The sequence below is a fragment of the Callorhinus ursinus genome, unplaced genomic scaffold (genome assembly GCF_003265705.2).
Source record: "Callorhinus ursinus isolate GAN/ISIS: 27379988/994484 unplaced genomic scaffold, GSC_fseal_2.0 scaffold56, whole genome shotgun sequence".
NCBI lineage: Eukaryota > Metazoa > Chordata > Mammalia > Carnivora > Otariidae > Callorhinus > Callorhinus ursinus.
This window is the reverse complement of record NW_027397118.1, coordinates 5,442,980-5,463,504: the sequence shown is the minus strand read 5'-3', so window position 1 is coordinate 5,463,504 and position 20,525 is coordinate 5,442,980. Positions and strand designations below refer to the sequence as shown.

Genomic DNA, 20,525 nt, shown 5'->3' with positions numbered 1-20,525 from the left:
GGGGGGGGCCAGGGCGCCCTGTGTCCTCGCGGCCTGGACCGAGGGGGGCGCGGGCCGGGCCTTCCCCACCGGCCAGGGGTGGACAGGGTCGGGGCTGCGGGAGGCGGGGCGCCTCCTGGACAGAGGACCTGGAGAGCTGGTCCCAGGCTTTGCCCAGCCTGACGAGGGGGTGAGGTTATTTCCATGGCGGGGTGCTCACTGGGCACGTTCCACCTGGAATTCCGTCAGCCCTGGACTCTCAGATGTCCACTTTTCACGGTTGTAATTTTACATTTACGAGTACACTCTTTCTCAGTGACGGTAACAATCAGCGAGGGAAGGGCAATCGAACTTTGTTTGTTACGTTAGAAAGAAAAATAAACCAAAAAACAAACTCTGAAAGTGACACATGCCCAAGAGACAGAACCGAGATGCCTCAGGAAAATGGAATTGTCTTCCTCTCCCTCCGGCCCCGCCCAACCCGAGGCCCCCGGGGACCAACGTGGACCAGTGGGAGTAAGTCCTTCTGGAACATTCTATGGACTCATCCAGACCCAGGCACACAGGGTGAAGCAGGTGCCTCGTTTCTGTGTCACCACCCGGGGTTCAGGACAGCTGGCCCTGGGTGCTTCCTCTCTGGCCAGCCCTTGGGGGAGGGGAGTGGCAGGGGTGAGGAAAGCAGAGGGCTGGGCCGGGCCTCGGTGCAGCAGGGCCCCCGGCCCCCGAGGCCCGGCCCGGCGGCCAGAGTCTGGGTGGCTGGAGTCCAGGCTGGCTCTGCTTGGATGGCTGCGTGGCCGTGGGCTGTCGGCCACATACGTGCGGGTGGGCAACCTGAGGGTGGCCCACGTGAGAGGGACTAGGCCAGCCGTTCTCAGACGGGGCTCGGGGCGGGGGCGTGTTCTAGCTCATAACGTGGATGAGCATGTTTAAAATTTGCTAGGTGTTTATTTTAATGTATTCAAGAAAAACGAACCTGTAACTAGAACCTTGGGTCTGTGAGTTCATGATGTCTCCTTGCCTGGGTTGGGGCGAACGAAGGTAACTGAAACGAGAAGTAAGCAGACCCAAGAGGAAGTGTAGAGGGACCAGCTCGCAGGAAGTGCAGGCGTCTCTGGGGACCGAGTCGGGGAGGGTCTGTTCTGGGAGGGTCTGTTTCTAACCAAGCGGCGGGTCTTCCCACCTCCAGAGGGGGCCCTTCTGGGGTTTTCCTGTGGCTTTTGATGTGAGGTGTGGGTGCAGAGGAAGGGAGGCTCTCAGATTGTTCTGGATTCGGTGCGCTCAGAAAGGAAGGTGTGAACTTTGTGGGGGCAGAGTCTCTTGTAAAGTCTGAGTGCAAAGCAGTGGCTGTTTACTGGCAGCCGGTTCTGGGGGTTGGGGAAGGGGTGGTCTCGAAGGGCCCCTTTGCTGGGAGTGGATCTCCAGAGAAGGAGACTTCCTGAGAGTCCTCTAGGAATGGGCGTCGGCGCAGGGAGGGGCGAGGCCGTGAGTGGTGGGATGGAGCAGGAGGAAGGCCTCTAAACAGGCCAAAGGTGCTTTTTCAAGAGGAGATAAAGGTCAGACTTGTTGTTCTGGGGACATGTACCCCCCTTTACAGTTTATAACTCATGGTTTAACCCATTTCCTCCTCCCCTCACCCCCACCCTGTGTGGTAGGTACCCTCCCCATCCCCCCACCAGTTTGCAGAGGAGAAGACAGAGGCCCAGCAGGGCACTTTCTCATCTTGGGTCACACAGCGAGTCCGCCCCCGGGGTGGTCCAGGTGCACACGCTACCTGTCATGGAGAGCTGCCATGTCTGAGGCCCCAAGTGGGGTCAGGACGTGGTGCTTCCTCTTTGGAGAGGCTGGGTGGGGCAAAGCTGAGCCGGGGCTCTGGGTGGCTCTGAAGGGTGAGTAGGAGGTGATCCTTACCATGTGGAGGGAGGAATCGGGTTCCCCTGAGTGGGTCCCCCACCCCGTGGTTCTGGCCTGACCCTTGTCTGCACGCGCTGCAGGGGGCGCTGGGGCTGGGGCAGGGCTGTCCTGTGGCTGTCCCGAGGCTGGGACATGTGCTAGAGTCCTGCTTCAGCTGGGCCGTGGATGATCTGACCCCCCGGATTTTCCCTGACTTGCCATCCTATCCTCCTGGTGATCGTTGAGAGGTGGCCGGTGGCCCATCCATCAGCGTCCCTCACCTGTCTCCTGTCCTGGAGAAAGAGGGTGGGGGGCACATTCGCACTGAGCGGACGGCCACTTTCCATCCTCCAGCGCCCAGAGAGAGGCCAGAGCTTTCTCTAGTTGGGACCCTTCTGGGGCTGCCGAGGGAGCAGGCAGAGTGGGTCCCACGGGACGCCTGAATCCGAGTGGCTGGTTCTAGCCTTCCATGGGGTCCGGTCTCAGCGATGGGAGGGAAGGGGGGGGTGGGCCCATCGGGCAGTTATGTGTTTGAACAGACCTGCGTAGCTACGAGCTGGGAGTTAGTTCGGCTCAGTGAATGAGACTGCCCGAGAGGCAGGGGTCTTCTGGAGGTCGTTGGGTCCTGCCCCCCAGCCCCACTCTGCCTGCTTCCAGTAGCATGAGAGGTGAGCTAGGTTATTTAAGCCAGTCTCTGGCATCTGTAAAATGGGTTGCTCATGGTTAAGGCCTAAACAGGGTGACATGTTGCATCTGGTGCCGCAGAGCCACGACTCGAGGGGAGGAGTTATCGCTGCCTGTCCTGCTTTGGGTGGGAGGGTGAACATGGAGGGGGAGGGAACCAGGGAGGTCAGCATGGGCAGGGCTCAGGGAGGGCTGACTGCTAGCTCATATCTGTGAAGTGGCCGTGCCCAGGCAGGTGGCCAGGAAAGCCAGGTATGCCTGGAAAACTCTTCCCAGGTGTCTGAGACCAGCGTACCCAGGTCTTGAGTCTCCTTGGCGGTGGCTGGAGCCCCGCTCCCCTGCCAGGTGGCCCTCCAGCTCTGCCCCCACCCCAGCTTCCAGAGTCTCCACCCACCCACTAGGGCTCCTTCCACCCCCAGCCCCCAAGGAGGATGGCGGGGCACCCACCTGACGGCCATGGGCATCTGGCTCGACCTGCCGCTGTCCCCCGATCTCACAGACAGCCATGTCAGGCCTGGGGTGTTGCCCGATCCTGGGTGCTGACCTGGGCCGGAGCACCTTCCTTTCCCGATTTTCCCCTGTTAGCCCTCTAGGTGTTGGGGTGGGGACGAGTCTTGGGTCAGAGGTGGGCTCGGATCCTCTTCTGTGACATTTCTCCCACGACACTGGATCGTCCCTTCTCCTGACACCTGCTGATCCCATCAGTAGGTCTATTTCTCAGGCAGCATCTGAGCACCAGCCAAGTGCTGGGCGGGAAGGAGGAACCCCGAGCCAAGCCCTGCTGTCCACATGGGGTGGGATGGCTGACTGGGGCCCTGGAGAAGGGGCCGGCAGACTGCCTGGGCTCCTCTGGCACACAAGCTGGACCAGTTCTCCTGTCTAGTGTCACGTTTGAACCCCTTCTTCTGGCTTCTGGGGGCCTCTGGCCGCCCCCCGCCCCCGCCCAGTGCAGTCCTACCTCTCAGGGCTTCCTGTGCACTCGGCCAGCCCCCTGACTCTGTCAGCACCCTGCCTGCCTCGCTCCTGCCCTTTGCTCAAGCAGCCCCTCTGCTTATTGCTTCCCTAGCTCACACCCCATCCTGGCTCGGGTCACCCATTTGAGGGCTCCTCCTCCAGGGGTCCTCAAGCTCGGGAGAAAAGGGGGCTCGAGTGGTCTGCTCCAGAGTCCGTCCCTTGGCAGCCTCCCTCCTTCCCCAGGCTCTGTGGTGATCCCCTTCTCAGTGCTGGTGCCAGGGGACACCGGGGGCACCCTCCTTTCTCCATCCTCCCTGCTATGCCCCTGTCTGCACCCCTCCCCACATTGGCCACTGGAGGGAATGACCTGCGAGTGTCCCGAGGGAAAAGAAACAGATTGAGCTCTTTGCTGCGGGTACCCTGATTGGCAGACATGGACGTGGCCCCCAAGGCTTACCTCCTCCCGCTTCCTCCTGCTCCAGGATGGAGGTGATGGGGGCGGGAGAGCTCATGACCCAGGGAGGAGCTCGTGCCCGCGGGGGGTCCGCAGCACAGCAGGCTTGGCTTTCAGGGAACGCGAGGCTGTGCGCGTAGTAGGCGGTGCCACCCCGCCAACCACCCCCCCAGGACCCATAATACCCTGGTGGGGACTTCTTCGTCTTCCAGGATCCAGGCCCTTGTTATCCCCTCCAGGCGCCTTTGGTGCCCCTCGGAAGTAGCTCAGCGTCACTACCTCCGGTGCAGCTGACTTGAGTCGATGGTTCCTGGTGTCATTGGCCGGCTGAGCAGGGCGAGGCCCGGGAGCTCGGGACACAGCCCCTCTCTGCACAGATGGGGAAACTGAGCCCCACAGGGCTCCACAGCTTTGGGACAGTGCGCGTTTTCCTGCTTAGAGCTGTGTGGGAGGCACAGTCTCCCCTGGTCTCACTAAGTGGTGGGGATGTGGATGGGGAGCCACGTGCTGCCGCCTCCGAGCCTCAGTCTGCCCACTTCTGCAATAGCCAGGCTGACTCCACTCCTGCACAGCTTCCCGGCCTCCCACACCTGTCTCCCTTGGCCCCTCATCTGGCCGGGGGAGGAGGAGCCCTTTGAAGTCAGCTGGAGGTGCTGCTTTAATGGGGGACCCAGGCTAATGGGGAAGCATCCCCTTTGGAGACAGCCAGACTCCCTGGAGCCACTGCCCAGGCCCCCGGGCACGGAGAGCCTTAGTGTCAGGCGGTGCCTGGGCCAGCGACCAGTACTTCTGTACCCCCAGCTTTCTGGGCCGGGAGCAAGGGAGGGGCCGCCTTTGGGGGGCTGTCGGGAAGCCAAGCCAGAGTTAAAGGGTGTCCCCCAGTGCCCGTTGATATCAAGGTTTCTCCGGCTGCCCACCGCTTGTGTCTGGAGCCAGCTGGGGTGACCCCTCGTGATGGCACTCCCGGCGTCTTGGCCTCTGTGTGAAGCCGCTGGCACCATTACCAGCCCATTCTTTGAGTGAGGAAACAGGCCCAGAGGGGCTAAGTAATGTGCCCATGGTCACACAGCTCCTCCGCCGTTTGGTCCCTGAAGCTTTCCCGCCTTCCGGACTCTCAGCCCGAGGCTGCTCCCTTGCCCACCTTGGCGTTTCTCTTCCTCATGGGGCTCACTTTTCACATGTGTCTTCTCTCCCCCACCAACATGAGCTCCCCAGGGGACCTCTCGGGGGGACCTTGCTAACTGTGGCCTCAGCATGTCACCCGGTGCGGGGTGTGAGCACAGGTAGGGTGGAGAGCATGGGCCCCAAGGGGGAGCCTGCTCTCCTGTGGTTGAAACAACACAGCACGGTTGGCCCCCAGAAATGTGTGAAGCTTCTGGATTTACAAGGAGGTTTTATAAGCCATGAGGTCACTTGACTGCTGGACTAGGCCAGAGGGCAGGGACATTTTTTTCCCCATTGCTCAGGTGAGAAACCGAGGCTGAGAGGCAGGTGACCTGCCGAGCTCACGCAGACGGGAGCAGGGACACCAGGGTTGTGCCCAGCCCCCGAATGCCCGTTCGGTGCCCGCTGTATTTGTCTCAGTCCGTGGAGCTATGGGGTTTTAAGTGTCCCCTCTGCAGCAGCCAACGGTTGGCTTTTGGAAGCTGGGCAGTGTGTAGCCAGACGTCAGCCTTGGGGGTGGGATGGTGCTGTCACGTAGCCCAGCAGTGACAGGCTGGGTGCCCTGCGTCTTGATGGGCCATGTAGGCACTGGGGAGGTAGAGGCAGGCACCAAATCCTGATTAGGAGGGGACTGGGCAGGCCTCCTGGGGGAAGGTGGCCGCTGAGCCTGGCTCTGAAGGGTTGGGCAGGAGTTCGCTAGGCAGAGGGGGTTTCGGGGCTGGGGAGGTAGGCAGTGCTTTTAGGCCCCAGAGCCTGGAGTCAAAAGGGTGGGGCTCGTTTGGGGAACCGAAATAAGTCCAATCATGCAGTCACAAAGAAGCCTCTGGAAGCCCTGGAGGAGTTCTTTTGGCCAGGGGGTGAGCAGGGCTGGGCTTGGTGTTCTTAGGGTCCCAGCCAGGTGCGAGAAGCCCTGGCAGGCTACCCCACGGGGAGGCTTGTGTTTGGGGGTGCTTGGGGTCCTATCACTGTGGGTTCCTCTGCCCCGCTGGAGCCTGGCTGTGGAAGGCAGGAGTTTGTGGAAGGAAGGAGGAAGTGACCGGGAGTAGGGGGCTTAGCTGTAGGGAGGGCCTCCTGAGCCCCTGCATGGGTGCAGCTCCAGAGGCCGGGCTGTGGTTTGGGGTGGGGGGGTCAGCTAGAACTGCCTCCCTGGCAGAAGGGCGCTCTGGGCTCTGGGCTGGGCTTCACCAGGCAGTCCCCCTGCCCATCCCGTGCCCTCCTGGCCTCACTCAGGCTTTCAGGAAGCCTTGAGGAAGTGGGCTCTCAGCACCTTGGATCCGGGCTCGGCACTCCAGTGGCTGCCCTGTGGGGGGTGGTCTGTAGGACTAGGCGGTGACTTCGGGGGGCCAAGACCAGACAGTGATGTCGTGCTGGGCTTCATGGATGGTCGGGGGCGGCCATGGCCCCCAGCATGGCCTGCTGAGATCTGGGCGGAGGTGTTTTCCCATCATGTTTTCCCACTGACCTCTCCGTGGCCGGCTCCTTTGCTCTTGTGAGCTCGAAGGGACCAGAGCGGGCGAGAGGCTGAGCTCAGACTATAGCTTGGGTCTCCTGACATTCAGCCCAGGCCTGTGTCCCCTGCATTGCTTTGTCTCTGGCAGGTGGGGAAGTTGAGGCGGGTGGGCTACTTCCGTGCATTGCTCAAGACAGGCAGGAAGTGCAACAGGAGGGTCTTTTCCTGGTTGGTATTTAGAGCGCTTTCTGCTTTCTCACTTCCAAGGCAGATAGCTTTGGCTTTTGCCCCCCCCCCCCACTGAAAACTGCCTGAGGGCAGGGGCTGTATTGTAACCCAGGCCTTCCCTCCCATCCTCACCTCATCCCTACCCTGGAGGCTGAGCTTAGGGCTGTTCCCCTGGCCTGTAAACAGGTGCACCGGCTTGTCCTCCACTGTGTGTCCATCCAGCCCAACTCAGGGTTAGGTGGAGGTGGGAGAGTGGGCCCACCCGCCCCCACCCCTTTCCTCCGGTTGGGTTCAGAGCTTGCAGAACCTGTCCTGAGGGCAGGCGTTATGCTTTCTCTTCTCAGAACAGGCCTGCAAGGCTTGGAGTGAGGTCCTGTTACTGTCTGGGATGCCAGATGGCAGTTCCCTCTGCGCCCAGCATCTCCCCACCTCCCCCTGAGCCCAGGATGGGCAGACGGCCTCTCCTTTGAGGCCCAGCTGGGCATCCCATGGGGGTGTCAGCCCCTGGTGCTGCTCAGAGCCCCCGATAGCAATTGTTAGGTGTGACTACTTTTAGGCCAGGCCACTGCCAGGGCAGAGTGGGGGGTCAGGCTCACTGCAGGGTCGGGGTGGCAGGGAAGGGGCAGGTTCCCTGCCTACTCCCTCCCAGACCACTCGGCCCTTTCTGTCAGCTTGCTACTTGTCATCTCGACTTGGATGCAACTGTGCCAGGCGCAGCCCCGGCACCCCACCTGTGTTACCCCCTAGAATCCTCTCAAAGCCCTGTGAGGTCAGGACGTTATTCTCTCTTTTTTCAAACGAGGGAACTGAGGCAGAGAGGGTAAGTAACTTTCTCAGGGTTGTGCAGCTGAGACGGGATGGGCCTGAGATGTATGGTGTGTGTGTGTGTGTGGTGTGTTTGTTTTTAAAAACAGGTTCTATTTTTTATGTATTTACATACACATATGTATGTTCACACACACATATCCACACCACCAAACATGCCAGGAACACGTCTTTCCATGTTATATGTTATATGTCACCTTGACTATCAATTACCTTCTGTTGCCCTTGAATTTTTCCAGTAGAGTCTTTATTTTTTAGTTAATTTTTTTAAAAGTTTATGTCTTTTAGTAACCTCTACCCCCAACATGGGGCTCAAACTCATGACTCCAGGATCAAGAGTCACAACTAAATAAACTAAACTAAAAACCCCAAGTTTTTAGTTTATTTATTTATTTATTTTAAAAAAGGTTTATTCATTTTATTAAAAAAATTTTTTAAAGATTTTATTTATTTATTTGACAGAGAGAGAGAGAGAGAGAAACAGTGAGAGAGGGAACACAAGCAGGGGGAGTGGAAGAGGGAGAAGCAGGCTTCCCGCTGAGCAGGGAGCCCGATGCCGGGCTCAATCCCAGGACCCTGGGACCATGACCTGAGCCAAAGGCAGAAGCTTAACAACTGAGCCAACCAGGCGCCCCTATTTATTCATATTAAAGATAGAGCATGCATGTGTAGCGGGGAGGGGCAGAGGGAGAGGGAGAGAGAAGCTCTAAGCTCAGCTCAGAGCCCAACACAGGGTTTGATCCCACGACCCTGAGTGTAGAGCCCGATGTGGAGCTCGATCCCACAATGCTGAGATCATGACCTGAGCTGAAATCAACAGTTGGACACTCAACCAACTGAGCCCCAATTAAGAACTTTTTAATTGTACCAGCTACATTATGGCAACAGAAACAAACTGAAGATTCATTCACTCCGTCAAAGCCATTTTGGTTAGCCCGTGTCCTGGTTCAGGCATTACCTATTCCAGGCATTACTGTTGCCATGTGGATTTTTCACAGAATACCCTGGGACAGCAGAGTTCAACCTGCCGCACCCTTTTTGACACCTGCATAGTATTCCATAGTAAGGATCTATTGTGATTTATTTCACCAGCTCCTAATGGGTAGATACATTGTCTTCTTTTGCTGTTGTAAGTAATGCTGCAATGAATAATCTTGTACATGTGTCATTTTACGTATGTGAAAGTGTTTGTAAGAGAAATTACTTGAAGGAGATTTGCTACATCAGAGGGTTGTGCATGAGTGATTCTGTTACATCTGACTAAATTGCCCTCCCCAGAGGTTATGCTGAATCATACTCCTGCCAAGGCTAAGTGTGAATGCCTGTTTTGCCAACACCTGTAAATGCTCTATAAATACTTTGATCTTTGCCAATCATAGAGGTAAAAATGATTTTCCGTAGTAGTTTTAATTTGCATTTCTCTTATTATAGGTGAGGTCAGCTTTCTTCTAAATGTTTAATAGCCATTTGTGTTGCCTTTATGTGCACTTTCTGTCCATAACTTCTCCCATTTTTCTATTGGGTTATTGGTCTTTTTCTTTTTGATCTGTGGGAGCTTTTTACATATGGGGGAGATTAGCTCCATATGATAAGAGTTGCAAATATTTCCCTCATTTCTTTCTTTTTTTTTTTTTTAAGATTTTATTTATTTGACAGAGAGAGAGACACAGTGAGAGAAGGAACACAAGCAGGGGGAGTGGGAGAGGGAGAAGCAGGCTTCCCGCCGAGCAGGGAGCCCAAAGCGGGGCTCGATCCCAGGACCCTGGGATCGTGACCTGAGTCGAAGGCAGCTGCTTAACGACTGAGCCACCCACGCGCCCCTATTTCCCTCATTTCTTATTTTTTATCTTTTGATTTTGTTCTTAATAGCTTTTACGATGCAGTAGATTTTTTTTTTTAAAGATTTTATTTATTTATTCATGAGAGACAGACAGAGAGAGAGTGAGAGAGAGAGAGAGAGGCTGAGGGAGAAGCAGGCTCCCAAGGAGCAGGGAGCCTGATGCGGGACTCGATCCCAGGACCCTGGGATCATGACCTGAGCCGAAGGCAGACGCTTAACTATCTGAGCCACCCAGGCGCCCCGATGCAGTAGATTCTTTAAGATGTAATTGAGTTGATCAGTCTTTTCATTGTGGCTTTTAGGTTTTGTGTTAGGTTAGCGAGGACTTAGCCGCTGCAGCATGATAGAAGAATGCTTTCGTGGTTTCTTGCTCACTCATCTTGGTGTAAATGATGAATCCTGCTTGCTCTCTCTCCTCTGGGTTTTGCTGCTGCTTTAAACAGATTGCTAGCAGAGTAGTTACATCCTTCTTGCTCGTCCAGGTCAGTGATTACTCTGGGTTATATCTGCCTGTGGGTGTGTGAAATAGATCTCTTCGCCCACCTCCCAACCCCATGCGTGCCTCCTCACCATTGGATCTACTGTCTGGCTGGGGCCCTGGGCAAAGCATGGAATCAGTGGGAAGGCCAGTGTCCTGCCATCCTGGGTGGGACTAGCAGCAGGTGAGGTCCCTGAAGGCTAGCTAGACTACCCCTTTCTGTCCTTCCTTACCAAGGGGAGAGAGATCAGAAATGTGTTGAATGTGGGCATGAAAGTGTTTTCATTTTAAAGGGGGAATGTAGTGAGGGGAATGCTTAAAGGAATGAATCACTAATGGTGGAATTTCAGACAAGAGCCAGTTAATTAGCTAGTTAATAAGCCTGGACACCTACTGTGTGCAGACACCCAGCAGAGGTGGGGGGGGGGGGATGGAGGCCTCTGACTTCTGGGAACTTGTGCCTGGAGCATAGTTTCTTCTTGGCATCTGGCCTGGTGCCTGGCACATAGAAGGTGCTAGCGCACAGCCGTTAAAGGAATGAAGGCATGGATCTCTCTCAAGATGAATGCATGCATGCATGCATGAATGAATGAATGAATGGACAAATTTTCCCCAGGCAATCACTAACCATCATTAGAATTGGCACAGGAGATAGAGAAGTGGGTTTATTATCCCTGGCAGCTGAGCCTTGGAGGTAAGGGGTAAACGAGGTATTTGCATTTTAAAAGAGAGATGGGCTAGGCTAAGGCTGAATCCAGAGGAGAAGTGGAAGGGAAGATGTCAGGTACAAAGAATAATCCCTACCCCACCCTTAGAGCCAGCCCTCTGGGGCCGGGTGACAACACCCCGGGCTGCCCCCTTCAGCTTGTTGTCCTTTTCATTTTATGGTTCACCCTCCACGCCCAGCCCAGCATCTCTGACAGAATCATTTCTTTGCAAGAGGGAAAACCCGAGGCCCAGATGGGGCAAAGGACTTGCCCAGGGTTATCAAGCAGGTTGGTGGCAGGTCGGGATTGGGACATAGGTGCTGGACCCCAAGACTGCTGGGGAGCCTCTGGTCCAGTGTAGAGTCAGCCTGGGGTCCTGGGAGAGCATGGCGGGAAGTGGGGCTGCCTGGGGAGCTCACGTCATTAGGGAACTTTGACCTTTGCCCCTGCCTAGTGGCCTTTGTGGGCTGTCACCAGGAGGTGGCGAGATGAAGTAGAGGATTCTTGGGCGGGGTGGTGGGGGGGGTCCTGCCTGCTTCATGCTTCTGTCTCTCCTGTTTGGGCCCCATGGTTGGGCTTCCTGAGCTCTGGAAACCGCGCCTCCTTTCTGGGCTCATCTGCTATTTTGTCCCGCAAACGGCCTGTTGGCCAGCATGACCTGCACCTCACTCGTCCTGGGACTTGGGTAGCAGCAACCCCTGTTTGCTGATGAGGAGGCCTGAGGCCCAGAGAGTGAGTGCCGGGAGCAGAGCCGGGTTTTTTTACCCGCACCTCCTCCCGCCTGGCAGGCTCCCCGGGGGAGGCGGTGCGCTGCCCCAGGTGCATCCTGTTCTTCGGAGGGAGACCCTTCCCTCACGTTGGCACCTCCTTCTGCCCCTGGTGGTCTCTCCCTCCTTCTTCCGGAGCCTCCCTGCTTGCTTTCCCCTGCCTCTTCTGCCTGGTTCGGGATTCCAGCTGGTTGGCTCATCTGTGTGTCCATCCGTCCATCCGTCTATCCTTCCGTCTGTTCCACAAGCAATTGCCAGGGCTCAGCTGCAGGACACAGACACAGATCCTTCCCCAGCTGTTTGGTGCGGCAGGTGCTGGGATGTATGACACAAGGGACCATGGACCAGGGTGTGGGCGGGCCTCCCCAGCTGGGGAGGGACCAGCGTGGGGACGGAGGTCGGGCCCTGCACGAGCAGAGGTGTGGAGAGGCCCGAGGCCGCTGGGCTCTGGGGACCCAAGAGGCTGGTGTGAAGGGCAGTAAGACTGAAAGCCCTGGGTCCCACGAGGTTTCTTTGGGCCAGGACTGGGCTGAGCAGAGCAGCCTCGGGCTCTCCCTCGCAAAACTGTGGGTCTCCTCAAGGAGACGCCTTAACACGAGACCCCCGTCAGCCAACAAAGGTCTTGCTTGCCACCCAGCCCGTGGAGGGAGCCGGGTGCGGGGCCAGCCCAGGAGGCCGAGACTGGTGGGTGCTGGGCTGCAGGAGCATGGTCCCCAGGCGGGCTCGGGAGGGGGCCTCTCCTCAGGCCTGCCTGCCCCTCCCACACGCCCCAAAGCCCCACTTCCTCTTTTTGAGGCCACCACCAGGCCCCGTGCAGCTCTGGGGCCTGCCGGGCTGGGCCAGAGGAAGCCAGGCTGGGATTCCTGCCAGTGCTGCTTGGGTGAGGAAGTGGGTGTCTTCTCTGTGTCTGGGAAAGCTGGGGGTGGTCTAAAACTCCCCACGGGGGGTGGTAGTGCTGGGGTGCTGCTGGATCAGCCACTTCTGCTGGGGAAGGGTTTCCTGAGCACCCCTAAGGGCCTGGTCCTGCCCTCATAATTTGAGGTCCCAGCTCCCTATTTCCAGCAGCTCTCTGGCTGAGGAACCCAGACCCCGCCAGTCAGTGTTTGGCAAGGAGACCACAGTCCTGAGTTGCAGGGAAGGGAGGAGAGAGAGAGAGAGAGAGAGAGAGAGAGAGAGAGAGAGAGAGAGAGAATGAATGTGTGTAGAGCTCAGAGGGCTGCCTGGAGGAGGTGGTGCTTCTGGATCTTGCTGGCTCAGAGCAGGCTTCCCGACATGGCTGTGTGACCTTGCTTCTGGGAGGCAGAGGGAGGTACCTCGAAGGAGTCCTCTTTGCTTCTCACCTTCTATCCTAGGCCTTGAGGGGGGAGGGCAGAGAGGGGTTGGCATTTGGAGACGTTATGGACTCTGCAGATGTTAGCACCATGAGGGCGTTGAGCAGGATGCGAGGGGGTGACCTGTGTTCACATCCTGGCTCTCTTTTGCTAGCTGTGTGACCTCAGGAAAATGGCTGAACCTCTCTGTGTCCCCACATCCATAAAAGGCAAACCGTAGTCTTACTCCCCTGCAGGGCCGGTGTGCAGAGTCAGAGCCCCTTGGGCACGCGGTAAGCGCTCACTAGATTCTGTTCATGGCATCGTCTGCCCCGTGCTGGCACGGGACATGGGTTGCCGGAGTACAGAGCCCACCAGGAGTGATCCCCGCTGGGCTCCCTAATTCCTCCTGTAGGGGGGAATCTCTGGAGGCCACTGGAGAAGATGTGGGGAGTCCCCTTGCCCCCGCCTTCTGCTGCCCCAGGTCCTGTGCAGGGTGGCTGGCCCCGGGCTGTGGAGTTTGGGACGAGATGACAGAAGTATGAGAGAGGGGGGTTCCCCTCTTTGGCCCAGCCCCCTTCCAGGAGGCCTTAGCCAGGACCAGCCTTGTCTGCAGGGACCTACTCTCACCTCTGAGCTAAGTGGGACTCTGTCTCCTGCCCCTGGACCCCGACCCTGGACTCTGTCCCCTGACCTTCCTGGATACGGTAAACTGGGGTGACCCTTGGCGCTCTTGGTTGCGAGTGACAAAACTCACACTGGCTTCAGCCAGAAGAGGCATGATTGTTCGGTGCCATTAAGTTATCTGGAGGTTGCTTGAACTTCAGGCAGAGCTGGATCCAGGCGTTCGGGGGGGGGCGGTATTTTCAAGCCTGTGTCTCTCCAGTTTCCCGTGTTGGCTCGTTCTCCGTGGGCCGTCTCTTATGGTGGCTTTGAGCGGCTGCGTGCTGCTGTAGGTCAGCAGCAGAAGACAGTGTCTCTTTGCTGTGGGTCAGCAGAAGTCCCAAAGAGGGTTCTCACTGAGAGGATTTTGGTCACACGACCGTCCCTAAACCAGTCACTGGGCCTTGAGAGGGACAGTGGTGATGAGCCAGCCTGGGTCACGCGGCCCCTGACCCAGGGGACCGACAGTGGGAGAGAAAGTCCCAGCAGAAGTAGAAGTAACATCCCCCTCCCACCTGGACCCTTGGGGGTTCCCCTCCACTGTAAAATGGGGCTGCTTGCCCCGCTCCCCCACCAGAGTGATCGTGAGGTGTGAATGCCGCCAGTGAGTGACCCCTGGGCTCCACTTCCTCCAGGTGAAGGGGCCTCGACTGTCCCAAGTGCATGTCTCTGCTGTCGCTGTCTTGGGACTTCAGACGGAACCAGTGGGGGGGGGGGGGGAGGGGGTGACAGGGAGGTAGGGCTTCGCTTGCCCTGAGGTGGGACTTACAGCCAGGAGGAGGGCCCGCTCGTGGAGAAGACTGCCCTGAGAGCTGATGAGCTCCCCGTCACCGAGGTGGGCAAGCCGAGGCTGCGGGGTCATTTGTTGGACATGTGGCGAAGGAGTTCCTTCATCCGGGGCCTTCACCTATGGCCTCCCTGCCCTCCCAGTCTCCAGCAGTGTCAGCGGCCAGTCGAGGAACCGGTGATTGGGCAGAGGGGCCTCGAAGCCTTCCCTGACGGGGGGGCTCCGTGTCTGGTTTTGGGCGGGTTGCTGTGAGGGAGGCGTGGGCCTGTGGAGATGCTGCGGGGGGCTCGCCGACCACCTCTCCAGGAGCGACAAACGCACCTTTCCTCCCGGCCCTGCCCCGCCCTGCTGACCCAGCAGCGGGACCACGTCCCTGCACGGGCCGAGGGCCCTGCGCCCAGCGCTGTCCATTGTCCACGTTCTCTCCCACCTGCTGTTGCCCAGGAAGTGGCCTAATTAGAGCCCCGAGAGCAGTGTTTACCAGGCCTGGGTCCCACGGGCCCCCGGGAACCTTCCAACTGCTCCTTCTCTCTCCACGCCTGCCTCAGCCTGGCTGCGTGCGCCTGGAGGGGCAGGTCAGTTCTGGGGTGTCCTGGCCGCCCCCGGCTCTGGTCTGCGGGCTTTGCCTGGGCGGGGGGTGGAGAGACCCCCTAGGCGGGTAGTTGTTATCGTCCCGGGCCCTTGGTGTTTGGGGTTTCTGGGCCTGGCAGTCGGGTCCCGTCGCACCGGACTTTGGCAGCAGGCCAGAGGGCCAGGGCGTGCTGTGTGTACTTGTGGCGAGTGGTTCCGTCCCTGGGAGCTGCCCCTGCTAGCGGGAGCTCACTCGGGAAGCCTCTCTCGGTTCGGCGAGACCGCGGGGCCGGCCAGGAGCCCGGGCTTGGGAGCTGGCAGACCCGGGTGTGGAGCCCAGCGCTTCCCCCAAGCAGCTCCGGCTGTGTGCTCTTAGGCGAGCCACGCGGCCTCTCTGGGCTCGGCTCTGCATCTGTAAAACGGCTGTCCTGAAGATGAGAGCAGATATGTGTGTGGGGGCGCCTGGCGTGACCGGTGTTGATGGTAAAGAGCTGGTTTTGGGGGCGCCCCTGTGCTGGGGGCTTCTCAGGGCAGGGAGCCGCTCTTGTTTTGTAAACCCTACAACCCAGGGCTAGGCGTATGTAGTTAGTAGGCGAAACATGCTTCTTGTGGAATCAAGACTGGTTAGTTCAAAGTTAGAGGTTGCGAATGAGTGGCCGCACAACTCATGTTTTGGAATCGGCTGCCGGCATTGGATAAGTTGGTGTTTCCCGTCGAAACCAGCTCTGCAGGTTGTCCAGGCTTCGGGCACTTGGGTAGCCCTGGGCCCAGCCCCCGCAGAGCTGCCTGCCTTCCACGGGTGCCAAGGCTTGCGGACACCTGCTGGGCCCAGAGCCGCGGAGGCGTCCAGGACCTCCAGCAAACGGCCTCCCCGCCAAGCCCCCAATATGGGGTTTTTCCAATTCGTTCCTGGAATTTGTGGAATAGATGCTCCCGGAGGGATCCGTGCCTGAGGTGGCTTGTGGATCTAAGGTGGGCGCTCACTGGGGGGGCCTCACTCGGACTCTGGGTGCCCTGCTCTTCTGCCGCTGGGTGCTCCGGGCTGCCTTCCCTCACAGCTTCTGCCGGTGCCGTTCAGGCCCGTCGTGACTGCCCTGGGCCTTCCCACCTCTTACGGCCTCCCTGCCCTCTGCCACCTGCCCTGTCCCCGTTCCAGGCTCTGAGGCGGGCCTGGACTCCCGCCCCCAGGCCTCAATCGCTGCACATACGGATTGTACATTTTCCGGTAACTTTCTCTTTGGGGGGACGGGAGCTCCGTGGGGAGACAGAGCTGGCCTGGCGCACAGGCACAATGACAGGCCTTTTGGAATAAATGAATGAGCCGATGGACGAACGGTGCTGGGGAAAGGGGAGGCGCATGTGGGCTGAGCACTGCAAGCCTGGCACCCGTGCCCAGCTTGTCACATGCGGTCCACTCTGCTTCCGTCTCTGAGGTTCGGGTTCCATTTCTACGAGGTGGAGCTCGCAAACTTCCTACGTTCTTGTCAGTGGAAATTTTAAAAAACGCATTTCCAAAATGCAGTCTTACGAGGAAGCTTAACATAACACAAATGCAAGGGTGATACTCTGGGTGTCCTGGGCACGGGGGTCTGAGGTACAAAACTCACCGGAGAGCCCCAGTCACTAGAGAGTGTGACCTTTGCGCAAGGACCGTCAGAACAGGAGAAAGCCTGCAAACAGAGCCCATGCGTACGGTCACCTGACTTTACACAGAGGTGGCTTCACTGAACTTTTTTTTTTTTTTTAAGATTTTATTTATTTATTCGACAGATAGAGAGACAGCACAAGCAGGCAGAGTGGCAGGCAGAGGGGGAGGGAGAAGCAGGCTCTCCGCCGAGCAGGGAGCCCGATGCGGGGCTCGATCCCAGGACTCTGGGATCATGACCTGAGCCGAAGGCAGATGCTTAACGACTGAGCCACCCAGGCGCCCCTTCACTGAACTTCTTGAGGAAGGAATGGTGGCTTCACTGGAGGCCGCTGGGGTAGTTAGAGACCCACGTGGAAGGAAGGCATGAAGGCTGATCCCTGCCTCACGCCATACACAGATTCCCTGGGATGGATCAGAGATCTCTTTGTGAAAGCAACACCATCTAACCTGTAGAGCAGTGCTGTCCGGCAGAAGGTTCTGGATGATAGAAATGTTCGCTATCTCTGCTGCCTGGTACAAGAGCCTTGAGCCGCGTGTGGCTTCTGAGCCCTTGAAGTGAATGGGACCAGTGTGACTGCTGGTCTGAATTTTAATTTTTATTTTTAGTCTAGTTAAGTGTAACTTTTCACAGTCACGTGTGGCTAGTGGCTGCTGTTGGGGACAGTGCAGTTCTAGGAAACCCAGCGGACGAGCTTTGCGGGCAAAGCTTCAGATAGGACCTAAAAGTTCGGTTTGGGTTCAGGTTCGTAGATGAGACCCAGATAAGGCCTGGCCCTGCTCTCCCCTGCCGCCCATCCTTCCCTCGCTCGGCCTGTCCAGGTCAAACCCGGACCTGCTTTGTGTCTCTGCAGAGCTGAGGACCCCGTGCGTCTGATCGGCCCGGCCCAGGCGCAGAGGAAGAGTCTGGTGGTGCCGTGAGCAGGCCTGGCCGTGGAGGAGCGGCGTGGGCCCCACGCTGCCCATGGGGCTGCAGGCCCCCAGGGCCCCTCCCCAGCCCCGCCTGCCAGGCTCCCTGCGGCCAGAGGCCTAGGCCGGCCAGCTGTCGGTGAACAGATGCGCCCCGGGCCACGGGCTCTCCCGAGTGGGCTGCCGGGCCGGGGTGCCGCGGGGGGACAATGCCGGCCAAGGGGCGCTATTTCCTCAACGGGGGCGCAGAGGGCCCGGACCAGACAGCACTCTACGAGAAGTACCGCCTCACCAGCCAGCACGGGCCACTGCTGCTCACGCTCCTGCTGGTGGCCATCACTGCCTGCGTCGCCCTCATTGTCATCACCTTCGTCTGCGGGGTGAGTGGGGCGGCCCGCGGGTGGCTGGGTGCTCGGCTCTGCTGCTTGGTGCTCACGGGGCCGCTCTCTGCCCGCCGTCCATGCCTGTCGGGGCCTCTGGAGCGCAGTTAGGCCCCAAGAGGCAGGTTTCTGGATTTCATTTTCAAGTCTTGGGGTGGTTTTAGAGATTACATTAATTTGGCCCAGGTAACTACCCTCCGTTTTCTCCAAAACAAACTCGGATTCTGCTGAAGACTGAGGGCAGGGATGGCTCCCGTTCCCGGTGCTGCTCCTCCTAGAGCCCGGCTGTGGCCCCAGGGGCCTTCTCAACCCTCCGCTCTCCAGGCGGGTACCACTAACGTCATCCGTGACCTCGGCCTCGGCCCGCCACGGCCACTGCCTCGGTGTGGCTACTGAGTGCCGGACACATGGCGAGTATGACGGAGGAGCTGGATTTTTAATTAACATAAGATTAATCTCGAATAGGCACACGTGGCTAGTAGCTACTCTGTGGAAGAGCAGAGTTCTAGAAGACCTCCGAGACTCCCGGGAATTAGCAGGGTGAGGTGTGTAGAGTGGTCGGCACTCAGTAGGGGCTCTGTCCGTGCTGCCTGGATCTGCGTGCCTGTAAAGCGCAGGACATTCGTTCCAGCAAATGGTTCCTGAGTGCCTACTATGTGCCGGCCCCCAGATCAGCCTCTGTGCCCACGGAGCTTCGGGGTACAGGGGGAGACCCTGCTGACCCAGCTGTGACTCGCCTTTCCTGGTTGCCACCTCCCAGTGTCACACCTCTGTACCTTTGCTCCAGCTCGTCCCCTTGTGTGGGATGCCTTGGGTCAGCGTCTCCTCCTTTCCCCAGCTGAGCTCCTGTGCTGTCCCCCTCTGGGCACGCACAGAGCACCCTGCAAGCAGAGGAGGCCCGATGGGGAGGGCTCGGAGTGGTAGCATCTCAGGGCTGCGCGGTGACTGGGGGAAGGTGGTGGTGAAGGCAGCCTTAGCCAAGACAGCGCACAGCCTGAAGGGAAGGCAGAGCTTGGTGTCCAGAGGGAGCACAAACACCAGCCACGTGGAGGAGAGCACAGGTGACATTGCTCAGGGCAGGCTGGACAGGCGAGCGTGGCAGGCTTCCTGGAGGGGACGGTGCATCTCCCTGGGGAAAGCTGTGGCATTTCTGTGTATGTGTGCCCTGCCCAGGACCCCTCCAGACACCAGACTGTCCTGGGGATGGCCTTCTTCACGCTTGCTGTGTTTGTGGCTCTCTACGTGCTGGTGTATGTTGAGTGTCTCGTCCGGCGGTGGCTCAGGGCCTTGGCGCTGCTCATCTGGGTCTGCCTAATGATGCTGGGCTACACGCTGGTGTTCGACTCGTGGATGAAGGCGGCCCCTATCTGGGCACAGGTAAACCCTGGCGTCCCCGGGGGGGGGTGGTGCTGGATGCCACCAGCCAGCTGTGCACCCAGCAACTCCTGCCCTCGCTGGGCATCAGGTCCCTTCTGGAGACAGGGCCTGCATCTGGTGTGCTGGCCTGGGGCCTTCTTCCTCCTATGGACTGTGGTTCTGCGACAGAGGGCGGGCCCTGGGCTGATTTTGTCCCCTCCGCTGCCCGAGCTGAGGAGCTGGATGAACTGGGAGGAGCGTCCCTGTGGATGTCTGGCTGGAGCATCATAGGGGGACCCTCATTTGGTTGGAAATGACACAACTCCACCTCAGAGACAAAAAGGCATAAATTGGCCCATGTGCCAGGAGTGGCTGGGGGGGCCAGTCCTGGGGCTCTGGCAGGTTGGCCAGGTCCCGATTGCCCTCTGCTCTGTTTTCCTGTGTCATGTCATTCCAGCAGGCTGTCCCCAGGTCGGGCACGGATGCTGCCCAGGCTCCAGGCTGCCCTCCCACCAGCTTGTCTTCCCCCCCCACCTCCCTGCAGCTGAAAGAGAGAGCCCCTTCTTAACCAGCTTGAGTCACACTGGCCTGGCTGGTCACTGTCGCCTCTGGTGGGCTGGGGTGGGCTGAGGCACAGGGAAGCCAGCCGGACTGGGGGCGGTGGGCGGGGCTGCGCTGCTGGAGGCGGCAGGTGAGCCGGCGGCCCCAGCCTTCCAGCAGAGGGAGAGTCCCAGCAGTGGGCGCCAGGCGGGCACGCCCTAGGTCATGAGGGCCTGGAGTCTCGCTCCTGGGGAGGCCTGGCCTTGGCCCCAGATCATAAATCAGCTCGTAGGAAATGATGGATAATGTTGGCTGGGTCTGACCCAGACGCGGAGTTTGGCTTTTTCTTGTTCTGCTGTGTTTGTCACTGTCCCCCACCCCAACATGGGAAAGGAAGGGGCCGCCCTGGGGGCAGGGGGCTCAGGATTCAGGTTTCTGGGGCTATCCCAACAAGACAAGCGGCTGTGGGGGCCCCGATGTCAGCTCCGTCTGGGGCTGGGTCCTGGGGTGGGGGCAGCGTGGCCAGTCCCCGAGCCTCCCCAATGCCCTGCCCCCAGGTGCCCTTCCTCCTGTTCATCGTCTTTGTGGTGTACACACTGCTGCCCTTCAGCATGCAGGGGGCCATCGTGGCGGGGGTAATCTCCAGCATCTCCCACCTCCTGGTGCTTGGAGCCCTGAAGGAGGCCTTCACAAAGCCCTGCATCCAGGTGGGACTGCAGGTGAGGTGCGCACAGGGGTCTGGGGGCGGGGCAACGAAGGCCCCTGGGCAGGGGCTGTGGTTTGGGCCTGAGGATGGCAGAGATGGGTGTAGGTGAGTTGGTCCTGAGGCCTCAGCGCCTCCCAGTGGGTAGGGAAGCCGGCTCCCAGGCTGGGGACATGCCCTGCAGCCTTTCTCGGTTGGTGTGTGGTGCCCCAGATGCTCCGGCCCTCCTCCCCGGGTCCAAC

At 58.9% G+C, this 20,525-nt stretch overlaps 1 protein-coding gene across 7 annotated transcripts in view; it reads left to right on the top strand.

Annotated features, from left to right (window-relative positions):
• Positions 1-20,525, top strand: part of ADCY7 (adenylate cyclase 7) — a 54,175-nt gene that overhangs the window by 11,598 nt on the left and 22,052 nt on the right. For 3 of the 7 annotated variants that reach the window (XM_073884364.1, XM_025852404.2, XM_025852410.2), the window contains exons 2-4: positions 17,250-17,684; positions 18,858-19,061; positions 20,138-20,299. In XM_073884364.1, the coding sequence (XP_073740465.1) occupies positions 17,514-17,684; positions 18,858-19,061; positions 20,138-20,299 (537 nt within the window). In that variant the 5' untranslated portion in view covers positions 17,250-17,513. Of the gene's footprint in view, positions 1-348; positions 496-1,670; positions 1,866-5,851; positions 5,983-17,249; positions 17,685-17,731; positions 18,095-18,857; positions 19,062-20,137; positions 20,300-20,525 lie in introns of those variants that run through there. The other 4 variants (XM_025852406.2, XM_025852407.2, XM_025852405.2 and 1 more) reach the window with 4 other exon arrangements.